This window comes from Centruroides vittatus, unplaced genomic scaffold (genome assembly GCF_030686945.1).
Source record: "Centruroides vittatus isolate TY-2023 unplaced genomic scaffold, ASM3068694v2 contig_1161, whole genome shotgun sequence".
Taxonomy (NCBI): Eukaryota; Metazoa; Arthropoda; class Arachnida; order Scorpiones; family Buthidae; genus Centruroides; species Centruroides vittatus.
The window spans coordinates 48,075-63,754 of record NW_027120747.1 but is presented as its reverse complement, the minus strand read 5'-3'; the positions used below and the strand labels follow the sequence as shown (position 1 = coordinate 63,754).

Below are 15,680 nucleotides of genomic sequence, written 5' to 3'. Positions count from 1 at the left end.
GTATTACAGTATCTACAGTATCATTAATTTAAAACAGAACTGAAAATAAAATAATAACCTACAATATATAAATAATTATTTTATCCTGAACAGTTTTTCTCAACTAATATGAAAGTATGATTAAAAAATAATCTGTGTTATAGAACTTTTATTATTCATTAAGGGTGTGTAAACAAAAAAATCTGCATAAAAATCAACTTCTTTATTTTTTACAATGTGATTATCAAGGAAAACAAAATTGACAAAATTAGTTTTTTCTATCTCTGAATTATGGAATCTGGTCTACAGTCAGCAGTTTTTCTGATTTTAATCTTGATGGTTGGAGAAGATCAGTAAGAAAGGCATATTTTCTGCAATTTAACCACCAAAAATTGTAGTACACATTTGACTTGTTGTTTGCATTGCATTATCATAGCTTCTTATTTCATTTTCATGCATTATTGGTTGTTTTATTTCAAATGTCAATTTACTTCCTATCTACCCCTTATATATTGCTATATATACATACATATAAATACACATATATCATGTAAGTGTTTTTGAATCCTATAGTTATTGTCAATATTTGATATGTGAATATTAATTTGCTATTAATTAAATGACTAAAGTAATTGGAGAAGAAATAAAACCATATAAAATGAAAGATAACAACATTCAAAGTAAATCATTTATTGCTAGTCATTATAGATACAAAACTATATTCCATTATTACATCATCAGAAATAGCACAATTATTGAAGAACATTTTAGCATTTTAAAATGATAGAAAATCTGTTTTGATATCTGGAATATAAGCTACTGCACTGTATCAGTAAAACTTTGTAAAGATTTATTATTTAGCAGATGCATATTAAAAGTTTTAAAAAAGATAAAATTGAACTATTTAATAGAACTTTATTCACATATAAAAACAATTTTAAAATTTGTTAAACTAATTGAATATTACATCACTCAAATTTTATATCATTCCTGCATTACTGAATGTATAGAATTATATCATATAACAGGGCTGGCTAAACCTTGTCATGACAAGAGCTATATATATTTTATCAGAAATACAAGAGCCTCATTCTCTATTGAAACTGTATTTTATGTAATGTAAGTTATATATATATATATATATACAAAAAACTTAAACAGAAGCCACAGATTGGTCATCATAAAACTTAACTGAATAAACTGTATAATGTACAATACTAATAGTTATTAATAGTTTATTAGTTTCCTAATTAATATAAACAACAGATATTAGAAAAGAAAAAATATTTTATTTATTTTAATTGATATAAGAAAGTCTTTATATATTAGTATATTTTAATAAAATCTTGGTAAAAAATTATGAATTATATCAAAAGTTCTTCTGTATTCACATAGTAATATATCTTAAATATCTACATACATCAAGGAACACCGGGGATGTAAACAACACTTTCGGGAACCTTTTACCGGTGTTAGACGCAAAACCAAAAACGAAAAATTTCCGTTAACGTTTTCGAACTTTGTAGTTCTTCTTCAGATGGTAAAAAACGAGGAACGCAGATCGAATAATGGAACGAGTTATTTTTAAACCGAAATCGAATGCTTCACGATGCAGCTGGTCAGACATGCGCATACGGTGCAAGTAGATGGCGATTAAAGGTCCGTGTCGATGAGGGTCTGCCAGGCGGTGGACAAATTGAGTTCCTCTTTATAGTTAATGCAGGTGGTGGTGCGGCTGTGTTTGTAAATGGAGATAGCCTCCAACCACCTCAGATGCTCAGGGTGAGGCGATGCGACGATAAGCCTGGCTTGGTTGAGGGCCGCTTCGATGTCCGGATCGGTGGCGTAAGTTGAGAGTGCCGTAGAATTTCTCTCATGTAGAATACCAGCATTGTGCTCACGTAATCTGATCCCCAAGGATCTCTTGGTTGAGCCGATGTAGACAAGGTTTCTGTCAAACCTGTGATCCTTAAGAGGAATGGAATAAACGCCCGGAAGTCTGTTGGGGTCGGGTGGATCCTTCCCGTTACGGAGTATGTCCAAGATGGTGGGACGTCTTCTGTATGCGATCTTAATACGGCACTTGCGGGTAATCTTCTTATATAACGTCGCCACGTACGGATTATATGTGACGGGGATCCGTGTCTCATCTTCAGGTTGATTGGCGAGACGCGATCGGATGTCGGAGATACGTGCTGTGCGACGGTGACGGTTAACTAATCTATTAATAAGCTTGTGGTACTCGTGGATGGTCGCTACGCGTCTGACATGTTCCAATTCAATGGCCAGTGCTGCTGGAGTGGACGAATGCGAAAACGCCCTCTTAATTAACGTGTTGAAAGCGGCGGACTTGTATTGGAATGGGTCACATGACCCAACAGGGGTCATGTATTCCCATTCCATAGCTTATTAATAGATTAGTTAACTGTCACCGTCGCACAGCACGTATCTCCGACATCCGATCGCGTCTCGCCAATCAACCTGAAGATGAGACACGGATCCCTGTCACATATAATCCGTACGTGGCGACGTTATATAAGAAGATTACCCGCAAGTGCCGTATTAAGATCGCATACAGAAGACGTCCCACCATCTTGGACATACTCCGTAACGGGAAGGATCCACCCGACCCCAACAGACTTCCGGGCGTTTATTCCATTCCTCTTAAGGATCACAGGTTTGACAGAAACCTTGTCTACATCGGCTCAACCAAGAGATCCTTGGGGATCAGATTACGTGAGCACAATGCTGGTATTCTACATGAGAGAAATTCTACGGCACTCTCAACTTACGCCACCGATCCGGACATCGAAGCGGCCCTCAACCAAGCCAGGCTTATCGTCGCATCGCCTCACCCTGAGCATCTGAGGTGGTTGGAGGCTATCTCCATTTACAAACACAGCCGCACCACCACCTGCATTAACTATAAAGAGGAACTCAATTTGTCCACCGCCTGGCAGACCCTCATCGACACGGACCTTTAATCGCCATCTACTTGCACCGTATGCGCATGTCTGACCAGCTGCATCGTGAAGCATTCGATTTCGGTTTAAAAATAACTCGTTCCATTATTCGATCTGCGTTCCTCGTTTTTTACCATCTGAAGAAGAACTACAAAGTTCGAAAACGTTAACGGAAATTTTTCGTTTTTGGTTTTGCGTCTAACACCGGTAAAAAGTTCCCGAAAGTGTTGTAATATATCTTAAAATCCATTTTATAAACAGGCTGAATAAGATTCTCACAGTTACCTTGAAAGAAATCTTGTTAGTCTACTTGTTAGTCTACTGTAATCTTGAAGTTATTTGGAAGGCTTAGTTTTAGTTTCTTTCACACACTGCAGTAAACTGCTGTATTTTTTATAAGTAGAAAAGAAATTGCTGTTGTCTCACTTTCTATCTAGATCAATTTATATATTCTCATATTAAAACAACTTAAAATTTTTAAAAATGAAAGAGTTGCATTTTCAATATATGTCACAGTTGAAAATGATTACAGATTAATGTCAAAGATTATATGTATTTAAAAACTGTGCACATCACATCTGTAGACATCTGTACAAGACATTGAAGCACATTGCCCAACAGTGTTCAACTATTGCCAACAATGGCTAGGCTAAGTTGTGATTGCCCATGTCTGCTGGGCATTGTTAATATTAACCCAGTTATTGTCACTCATTGACTGATTCTGGACTTTTCCTGTAACATATATACTAAATCAGATTTCTAACAATTTAAAATATTAAAGGACTAATTCAAATTAATGTAAAAATTGCAAATAATAATATTCTATTTTTATCTTATCAACAATTTATAAATAGCATAATCATATTGTTAACTGACACCTACAAATATACTGTATTTACTTGCATATAAGACGACCTCGCATATAGGATGAGGTGTGACTTTAAAGATCAAAATACAAAAAATTAGATTTATTAATACAATTCTAATTTTATTTCATTTAATCACAAGTAAAATATCAAATGCATACATTGTCTGGCAAAAATTACTGGCATTTTAAACTTTAACGAAAAATCTTGTAAAATCGACAACTTAATTTGTTCATGTAAAGCTGGACAATCGGGACCTTTTTTGACCAATTCTTAACAGTCGAATCCACTCTCCGTCGATTACACTTATGAGTTTCTCCGAATTCTGATTTCTGAATAATCATCTATTTTCACGAGGAATGGATTAAAACTTATATCATGCACCTGTGTGATTTTGGAATTTCAATCTTAAGTTCAATTCAAAAGCTTTGCTTTTCCATTGCTATTCATCTTTACTCCCAACAATATACAAGAACAATTCAAATGACCCAGATAAAATACTTATGTTTTTAAATACAAAAGGGTAAGCATCCGGTAAAAAATGTGAATACACGGTTCACAAAAATTATTTGCAAAAACGCAAAGAATCCTTCACTCGCACATATAGGACAACCTAGGAATTTGAAGCTGTGGTAAATTAATAAAAACCTCATCTTATATGTGAGTAAATATGATATATGTAGAATTAAATAAAAATATAAATTAATACGTTAAAATTATTTGAATAAATTAAGAAAGATAAAAATCATTTCATAAATTTTATTCTAAAAATCAAGTAGATTTGTATTAAATTTAATTCATGTTAGATATTTTTACAAAATAAGTATGCTTTAATTCATAGTAATTATGAAAACAAAAACTCAAACTTTTTGAACAAAATATTTCATTTTAAAGAGAAAAGTCCTAAAGTACAATACTTCTTTTAAGCAGTTTAAATGTAAATATACTATTAAAATGCTTAAATAAGTTATCTTTTGAAGTTAAAAAATACATTAATACATAACATAAATCATAACCAAATTTTCTAGAGATTTTACTAATTTATTTGGATTAGACCTTTATATTTTTGAAATCTTTATACTGTCATCTTTAAATCCCTTTATCAAATGCTTTAAAGGAAGTATTCTATTTTAGATATTTTTCTCCTGAAAATAGTGATTGTTCAAAAAATTTCAAATTTTTATACATTTAAAATTTGAAATACATGAAATTCTAAATAAATAAATATATACATATATATTTCTATTTATTTATTGATTTATTTATTTACATATTTATTTATTTCAAATTATATAAATTACCTGTGTAAACTTTTCCTTAATGGATTGAAGACAAAAATTAACTTTTTTTGATAAATAAACAAGATCATTCCAAGATTGTTCAATATTTTTTACTGATTCCAGTTCTTCTGTGAAGACCTAGAAATTTAATAAAAATTCTGTTATGAAAAATTACAGAAAATTTAAAATACTATATTTCACAATACAAATTCTATAACCATTCTTTAATTAAATATATTAAAATATGGTACATAACAAAGACTATTTTATTTTTATATAAAAATAAACTATTTGATGATAATTATATGCTTAACAGCTTTACACAACTTTTATGAAAACAGCTTATAATCGATAAAACTAAATAATAACAAGTCTGTTTAAAATATAAACTAAAAAGAAGTAAAATCTAGTTATAATTTATACATTATTCATATTATTTTTTATTTATCTTAAATACGTTATGTATGCATGTATGTATTATGTACATACAGTATGTTAAATTACATGTACAGTACAAGGCATTTTAACACAAAAACAAACATTGTTATTGTAAAACAACAGCTACCACTATTACTTTATTTCTATATTTTATTGAGCAATATGGAAGATAAATCATACTAAAGACATAATCAGTAATTTTTTACACTTCAAAAATTATATCTTTAGAAATAAAATAAATTTTATTCTCAAAAACTAAACATATTTATTCAGTTGTTAACTTGAATCATTCCTTATTGTCTTCTGTGCTGAAAAGGTAATTGGAAATCAAACAGAAAATTACCAATCTTTAGCCTAATGCCATTCTGGTGAGTACTGTATCTTGTAAAATGGTTTATTATATTCTATTTTATAATAATGTTTTAAATATTTAAATCTTTCTCATTTAAAGGAAACTATTTTACTACCATAACTGTTCCTGTAATTCATATATGTGGCCTAATTTTTATCTAACTAAAATACTTCAAAAATAATTTATTAAAAAGAGTAAAATTTTACATTAAAAATATATTTATTAATAATGCAAAAACAATTCATTTTGTTGAATATATTATTAAAAATTTTGCATTTATGTTATGGTTTAACAAAACAAAGTACAGTATAGACAAAATAACTGAATTGTTATGAATCAGTGCTAAATTCATTTTCACTCTTACATAAAAGATTTTAATTAAATAAATGTTATAGTTTACATTAATACTTACATATATATTATTATTTACAAGTGTGCAATATTTTTCTTCTAGATTTTTAATTGAAACATCCATCTCAAAAGACATATTTCGGATTTTAGTAATTGTCTCTAACACCAATTTCAACTCTTCTAATGTTTGTGGAGGTCTATCTAGTTTCTTTTCTAAACACTAAAATTCAGTAAAATTAAAAATTCTTTAGCTCAGTCCTGTAATGCTCTATAGATTATATTATAGCAAAAAGTCAAACCACATATTTACTTCAAACTCTGTCTTCAAAGTCATCATTTCTTCATTTGCATCCTTATTCAAGCATTTACCAAAAGCTAATATCCATTCGTTTAAATGTTCAAGAATGGTTTGAATTAATGGAGAAAATCTAAGGGCTATACATCCAATAAATACTGTTTCAGGCCTTTCAAGAATCTGCATAAAATAAAAAGAAATAATAATGTTTGAGTTTTAAATTTGGAATAAAATACAGAATGGTATTAAAATGAACAGGTGGTTATTACAACCACCAATATCAATGAAATGAACCTACTCAGAGCCTTCTGAGACCAGTTCTAATGGACATATGTTAATGAAACTTGGTATATATATTCTACTCATCCATGGAAATAGAATCCTAGGGGGAATTAGTTAAAATTTTTGTCACTAGGCAAAAATACGGCACAGAAAAAAAAGTATAAATTGGTAAAACAAAATGTTATTTTACACTTTATTCTACATTGTGTTCAATATGCAAGCCATCTGCATCAATTATATGTTGGAAATACAATATAGCATAATAAACTGTTTCACAAAGCATTTCAATGGTCACATTGGCATTATGCTATATTATGTTAGTTTTCAGCTGAGAAATAGACTGTATATTTCCCAAATAAACTTGGTCTTTCAAGAATTTCAACAGCAGCCAAGCATCTCGAAAGTCTGGAGATGACACAATCATTGCCAAATTTGGCAGCATAGCAATTTTGCTGCACTGCCTATTCACCTGTTATAACCCAAGCAAGTTGCTTTCTACAGTACTTTGCATAATATCACATCACTGTACTATAATATAGATTTCTGGAAAACAAAAATTGGTTCAAATTTTTGTTTTTCAGAAATCTATATTCATGACATGAATAGCATATATAACAAGTTTCATTGACATATGTCCATTAGAACCAGTTCCACTGGGCTCTGAGTAAGAAGAATTTAATTATAGCCACCGTGAATATTATAATAATTAAATAAAATTCTAAATAATATAAATACATGCATCCCTCACCAACTATAAAAGTTCCATAAAACTGGCATGATTGATAAAACCCCAGTTGTAAAACAGAACTTTTTGAGAACAAAAAGAATTAGGAAAAGAAGGATAACCATGACACTAAATATACATTCCACAATAAAAAATTTAATTTTACATCAAAAATAAAATAATATAACAAGAATCTTTATAAACTGTAAGAAATGAAAATAGATTATAAAAGTCTTTTGAATTGTTTGTGAAGTAACACAGTTCTGTTTCAAAAAATTCTGAAAATTAAAGATTGCTTTTGAAATCTTTTTGAATTTCTTTATTGAGCATCCACAATGCTTCCAATCCTCATTTAAAGTTCAAACTATGTTGAGTGATAGGATTAGAGTTTATAATATTATATGATATGAATGATGATATTATATGATATGATGAAATTATAATGATCAATAAGATCATATGCTGTTTGCATTCCCTTGATTATTGCAGTGAGTGTAAACATTATCACTTCAATTTTAACTTTTATTGCCTTATTGATATAAAAAATATTGTTTTATACTGCTAATGATGAAACAGTAGAAAACATTTTCACATTATAAATAAAAAAATTCTAAAAATCCAGGATGAAATAAAAAATGTATTTATTTCATCCTGGATTTTTAGAATATTTATAATATCAGCCTTATGGTTCCACATGTGCATACTAGCTCAAATGTGCTTTCGCACATAGGATGTCCTAAGCCAATTACAGAAAGTGCCACAAAGTTCAACTACGTAGTGACCCATTTACCACTGGAAGTCACATCAACAGTTAGAGACATTATTATTTCTCCAGACCATACAGACCTGTACAGTCACAAAAAAAGGTGGAACTTATTAAATGATTCAGTGAATCATCTCAACAGGAGTTACAAAAACTATTGGCCAGAGAACAGCTTGGAGATCGCAAACTGTCTGAATCACTGTGTGTACTAAAGCATTGGGCAAAAATTTTCAAATTTCAGACACAGTTATGTTAGAATTATTTATACAACGCCTTCCGACTTCTGTCCAATCTGTCCTAGCCACCATCACTCTACTCAACATAGACAAAGCAGCAGAGATAGCAGACCACATAATGGAAGTAACCTCAGCAATGGTAGCTTCAGTGTCACAACCTGAGAAACCCGAAACCATAACAAACAAAATATAGTCGAAATAGATAAACTTAACAAGCAAATCAATAAACTAACACAGGGCATGTTGGGATTGCAGTGGCCATTTCCCTCGACACTCCCACAGCAGTTCAAAACATCACAACAGTTCAACCCACCACAGTACTACTGCTGGTACCACAACTGTTCTGGTACAAAGGCACAAAAATGTACTATGCCATGTATTTTCCAACAAACGAGAGCAGCAAAGCGTAGAGGTGACATGCACTTTGCTGGAACAATCTCACCGCTTGTTCATTCTAGACAAGAGAACGAACATAAACTTTCTCATTGACACAGGTTCCGACATATCAATCTTTCCAGCCTCTTCATCACAAAAGAAGCGTGAACCTCAAATGACTTTGATGGGAGCAAACACAACTGCAATTCATGTCTATGACCAGCAAACACTCACCCTTGATTTTGGGTTAAAGAAAAATTTTTGCTGGAAATTCCTTATTGGCAACATGTCAATGGCAAAAATAGGTGCAGATTTCTTGTATCATTTCCATTTGGTACCAAATCTTAGATGCAAATGTCTCACAGATGTTCAGACAAAGATGAACTGAACTCTCCAGGCAAATTATTAAAAACCATCCATTTTATTAAGATAATGACTGGTGACTCCATATTTCATAAGATATTGAAAGAATTTTCTGAGATCACCAGACTTCCATGTCCTAATCAACCCATAAAACACAACATTGTACTGTACATCATATAGAAACCATTGGTCTGCCCGTAACTGCAAAACCACATTGCCTATCACATAATAGGCTTAACATTGCTAAGGCCGAATTTGATAAGATAATAGCTCTCAGCCATATGTGAACATCAAAAAGCAATTATTCATCACCACTTCACATGGTCACCAAGAAAAACAGTTCGAATTGGTGACCTGTGGGAGATTATCGTGCCCTAAATGCACAAACTATAAAGGATAGATATGGCATTCCAAACATCGTAGATTTCACATTGGAACTGCACAGAACACAAATCTTCTCACACACAGATTTAATCATGACCTATTATCAAACACACATCTACCCAGTGCACATGCACAAAACAGCTATAATGACACCATTTGGTCTTTTCGAGCGTACCAGGATGCAATTCAGATTGTGCAATGCATCCACAACCTTTCAATAGTTCATTTACAAAGTAACCAGAGGACTCTTCTTCGCATATGCTTTCAGCGATGGCATACTAATAGCATCACACTCCCAGGAAGAACACATCTCGCATCTTCGCGCCTTATTCCAACACCTCCAAGAATATGGGTTAACCATAAATCCATCAAAATGCACTTTCAGTATACCATTAATAAAGTTTCTCAAATTCAAGGTCTCTGGAAAGGGTCTGGAACACTCCCTGATAGAGTCAGAGCCATCCAAAAATTTCCCAAACCCTTGTCTCTCACTCAACTTAGATGATTCTTAGGCATAATGAATTTCTATAGGAGATGCATCCCTTGAGCAGGACACATTCTTGCCCCACTAGTGCAGCTACTAGAAGGAAAAATGAACGGGAAATGTACGTCACTCACTCGGAAAACAGAATCACGATCTCTGCAATGATCAGAAGCGACAGAACAATCCTTCATATCAGCTAAGGAAGCACTGGCCAAAGCCACACTTCACCATCCAATACCCGGAGCTAAACTATGCATATAGGTAGATGCATCAGATGCCAGTGGCTGGCGGAGCACTGATGCAATACAACAGGAAATGGGAACCCATCGCCTTTATCTCAGTGAAACTGGCACCAAATCAATGCAACTGGTCAACTTATGACAGAGAACTATTGGCAATATACATATCAATAAAATGATTTTCCCACATGTTAGAAGGCCGTGAATTCACGATCTACACCAGGGATAGGCAACCTGCGGCTCACATTCATATATTTTGCAGCCCACAACTCCTAAAATGTGAATAAGTATATCAATTTCCCAGCTTAAGGAAGTATACAGCAAAAATTCAAATGTTATTTCTACAACTTATGTATGTGAATAGTTTTTCCCGCAATGAATTCAGTAAAAATTAAAACAAGAAACCGGCTAACAGACACATCAAAACTAATTTAAAACTAGAAGTGACGAATATTTAACAAATATTTCCAATATATTACGTTTACATCAGTTCCAGAAGCTAAATTAAGTATACCTATGCTAATTTATAATTATATATGAATAAATAATTCTGATTTTACCAACATTTTTATTTCTCTTTCTCTTGTATGCGGCCCGCATCAGTTCAAAAGTCTTATAATGCAGCCCTTACATACAAAAAGGTTGCCCATCCCTGATCTACACAGATCAAAACAGCTTATATACACCTTAAAACAAAAACCAGATAAATGTTCACCAAGACAAATGAGGCATCTCGATTTTATATCCCAATTCTCTACAGACATACGTCATATTCCGGGCACAGCCAACATGATAGCAGATGCTCTCTCCTGCATCGAGATAGATTCGATCACCTCTGTTTCTCCTCTAGACTTCCAAAAGCTAGCCACAATGCAAGCTACAGATTCAGAACTTCATCACTTGTTAAAGGATCCTATGTCACTCAAACTAGAGCTGAAATCCTTTCCACCTAACAAAATTGATCTATATTATGACACATCATCAGAAATACCTTGCCACTTTGTGCCACATAATCTCCAATGAACTATATTCGATCACCTACATGGAATTTCTCATCCAGGAGTGACAGCAAACACTAAGCTAATTTCAAGCCATTATGTTTGGCCGGGCATGAAGAAGGACATCTGTCAGTGAACATGACATTGCATCCCCTGCCAGAAATCAAAAATCCACCTTCACGCCTTTACACCAATAGGAAAGTTTACACTTCCGGAAGCAAGATTTTCCCATCTTCACATGGATCTAATAGGACCACTTCCACCAGCTGGCAGGTAACATTACTGCCTTACAGTGATCAACTGTTTTACCAGATGGCCAGAGGTCATCCCAATTGCCGACATATCTGCTGAGACAGTATGCTAAGCCTTTTTCTCAGATTGGATTGCAAGATTTGGATGCCCTACTACCATCATCACTGACCAAGGACGTCAGTTGGAATCAAACCTCTTTCGAGAACTGACCAGACCTCAAGGCACCAATCGCATCCATTCAGCAGCATATCATCCCCAATCAATCGGTTTAATAGAACGATTGCATAGACACCTGAAGGCATCACTAATGGCACACGAATCCTCCAAATGGACCGACGTTCTTCTGGTAGTTCTCTTGGGAATTCATTCAGCACTTAAAGCCAATATAGACACAACAGCAGCCAAACTGTTATACGGTAGCCCGTTAAAATTACCAGCTGATATCATTAGCCCCGACACCTCATGAATTCCTTGTGTATCTTTTGTCAGTTAACTAAAAACCCACATGGCCAGTTATCAGGAGAAGTACGATGTACACCACTAAAACTCAGACAAATATGAAAAGTTTGGTGGCCAGAGACCCCAATTAACTATATACAGTAAGACTCCACTTAATGCGTAGGATGTGTTCCTATATGACAGAGCGCTAAACGAAACAGCGTTAAACGGGGTTATCTTAACATGTAAATAAGGGGGATACGTGAAACAGAACAGAGAATAAGAAAATTTATCAGTATTTTTTTGGTTTTATTTTGTAACATTTATTGTTAAATACTTTTTTATTACATTAATTATAGACTTATTTATTGCTAATATTGATATTTATTCATAAAACATTCATGAAAATAAAAAAAGAAGTAAATAAATTCTTCAAATCTGTTAACCGAAGTCGATCTAACAGGTTCGAAGAATTTATTTATTTACTTATTTTACCAGTGTGTGGAGAGATTATATAAAAAAAAAGAAGTTTGAGTAAAGAAGTTATGTTTGTGATGAGGAAGGTTCTTCCTCATTTGACATCTTTTGTTTCTTTGTGAAGAAGTCATCTAACGTCGTTTGCCTTTTCCTGTTTCGTTCAGCAAGCAGTTGTCGATAGCAAGACATCACATCCATGACACTTCATCTTGCCTTTGAACTTCTATCAAAATTGAAATCATTTTGTATAAACTGATCCATAATTTACATTATAGTGGCTAAACTTTTTTTTAGAAAATCCGTTGAAAGTTCCTTTTGTTCCTCATCTTCAGAAACGCTAATTTCGTCATCTTCATGCACCTGTTGTTCTACTAATTCTTTTAGATCGTCGTTGGAAAAACTTTCTCCAGTTGTAACTTGCAATAATTCTTCAATATCCTGCGCATTTATATTATCCAACCCTGTTTCATTAGCTAGCTTGACAATTTCGTCGACATCAACAATCTCATGTCAACATCCTTGCTTAGCTCCGGCCATACATTCTTCCATACCCCTTTAAACATTTCTCGGTCACCTCATTCCAGGAAAGATTGTTGTCGTCTACAGCAGTGGTCCCCAACCTTTTTATCGCCGCGGATCGGTCAACGTTTGATAATTTTACCACGCCCCGCTGAGGGGGGACGTTGATTGTTTATATTTTAATTGTTTTGATTTAATAATTTTAATTTAATTGTATTTAAACATGCCTTCAAAATAAAATACAGTTACACCAAAAAATAAATATAAAGTGATTTAACATTTTAACTCACGGTTTTAGGTGACGTCTCTCAGCTCCCAGTTAACCTCTCGTCCATTGAAAGTCACACAAACCCAAGAGAAATACACTACAGTAAATAAAATGGAAATAATTTAATGTTCCTTGGGCAGCCCGGTATCATTTGATCCACGGACCGGGGGTTAAGGACCACTGGTCTACAGCATCCATGATATTCTAGTTTTTCCAAAAATCTCTAATAGATTGTTTATCTGCTCCATCTGTTTTATCAATCAGTTGTCGGAATGTCCACTGCAGATAATAAGCTTTAAAATTTGATATTACGCCTTGATCCCATCACTGAGTGCGGTCTCGGGGAATTTCAATACTACCGCGTAATACCAAAACAGCGTTAAGTGGGGCAGCGTTAAGCAGGGTCTTACTGTACAAACTTGCAGTCCAGACCTGAAGTCATGTGTTTTTTTTAAATTAAAAGAGGATTAAAAAATTGTAGCCCAGCATTGTGACAATGTCACAATAAATACTTGCTCATTCTAAATTAAAAATTTTATAAGTTAAAAAAATTATTATTTTATGTCAACATGGTTCAAAATTCTCACTGTAAAAAGCAGATACATTAAATTTAAAAAATATGCAAACATTTGTATATATAAAATAACATGATGTACAGTACTTGTGATCACTGGTATATTGGAAAAAGAATTATAAAATACAAATATGAAATAAAAATAGCAAGCTAAAAATTCTAATAGTTTAAACAAAAGTTGGTTTGTTTTTATTCCATTAACCTAAATATTGATTTGAGTCTAAATAAAATTTCTTAGTGAAAGACAGAATCTAATAAATACATTAAAAAATTATCAATGAATTAGTCTTTATCAATCTACCAGTATTTATGTAAAAATATATCATCAGTAAAGTTATTTTTGATTATTTTGGAGTCATGTCTTGTATTATCTACTTCCTTTATAACTATTATGCAGTTTATTTAAGAACAGATAACAGGAGACTGAAAACAGCCTGTCAAAGATAAACATCAAGTGAAGAGGAGCTGTACTCAAAATCATTTTGGCAAATGTAATAAATTGTCAAATAAAGGATGTTGCACAGTCACATGTTTTTAAATACATTGCATAATGGTTATAAAGAAAATTAGTAGAGTATATGATTGATGAGTATATCACCCTCATCAATAGTATAAATTACTTCAAAAATTTATTTAAAAGATATATACTGAAAAAAACTTTATTTATAGGTAAAAGGATTAAAAATAAATTATTTTATAATTCTTAGATATACTTAGATATCAAATTATCATTTAGCTTAACTTTAAATTAAATTTTATTCAATCTGAAGTATTTACCTCTTTCTTGAGTAAAGTGAAAAATTGAAATCGTTCATCATAATCTTTAAAATTAGGTTTTTTTGAACAAAATTTAATGCAAGCATTGTTTACATTAGAAAGCCATAAATTACTGTATTTAGTCCATGAATGTAGAGAGTTATATAAAGATATTACAGTTGACTGGCATTCCCTTACAACTGCTAAGTATGTGGATCTAACTAATGGATGTGGAGAAACATCATCAAAAAAGGTATAACAGTAGAGTTCAACTTGATTTTTAACTTTTATTGGCTCTGATTCAATGCAAGAATGATGTAACCATCTAAAGAAGCATTTTGTTCTGAAAAAAGAAATAATTAAATTATTATTAAAACACAGTTGAATTAAATATACAAATATGACATTGCATTAAATTTTATTACTTATTTAAGTATTTGCATTTTTTTAATAAATTATTTTATCTCCTATATCAAAATATACATTATCCTGCAATTCTATTCTATTGAGTCTACTCAATACAATATAATCAATTTTGAATTATTATTTAAATATGTCAAAATTCCATTAGTTTATTTCTTGCTTTTTATACATCAAGAAGTACCAAAAGCAATTCTCCAAATTACAAAAATGAAAAGCTGGATCACAATGAGTCTGTATTGGAAGACCCTCCTCAATTGGAAAAAACTAGTGTTTTCAACCAAACATTTGATGCTGGCCTGAGTGATAAGTTGAGAGATACTACAGTATTTCCTAATATGGAAAGTATGAACGATGTTCTTATAAAAGGTACAGGAAGCAAAAAATTTGAAAGTGCAGGTCAGTGTGGAAAGAAACATTGAAAAGAAAGAAAGACTGTAGAGGCAGAAGCACAAGAGCTTCTATTCCAAAAAAGAAAAGGAAGGAGTAGGAGGAAGAAAAGATCTAAGTCAAAGAATGAGAGTGGCAAAAGAAGAACTCACAGGAAAAGAAAAACAAAACATCGAACAAACAATCAAGATCTAATATAAAGATCAAAAACCCA

At 32.4% G+C, this 15,680-nt stretch overlaps 1 protein-coding gene across 1 annotated transcript in view; it reads right to left on the bottom strand.

The window, feature by feature from the left end:
- LOC136980854 (dynein axonemal heavy chain 10-like) overlaps nt 1-15,680 on the bottom strand; it is a gene marked incomplete at its 3' end in the record, with an annotated part of 87,061 nt that overhangs the window by 28,154 nt on the left and 43,227 nt on the right. The window contains exons 15-18 of the mRNA XM_067277059.1: nt 14,678-14,999; nt 6,540-6,704; nt 6,291-6,449; nt 5,110-5,226 (exon numbers count right to left, since the gene is read on the bottom strand). Of these exons, the coding sequence (XP_067133160.1) occupies nt 5,110-5,226; nt 6,291-6,449; nt 6,540-6,704; nt 14,678-14,999 (763 nt within the window). The remainder of the gene's footprint in view (nt 1-5,109; nt 5,227-6,290; nt 6,450-6,539; nt 6,705-14,677; nt 15,000-15,680) is intronic.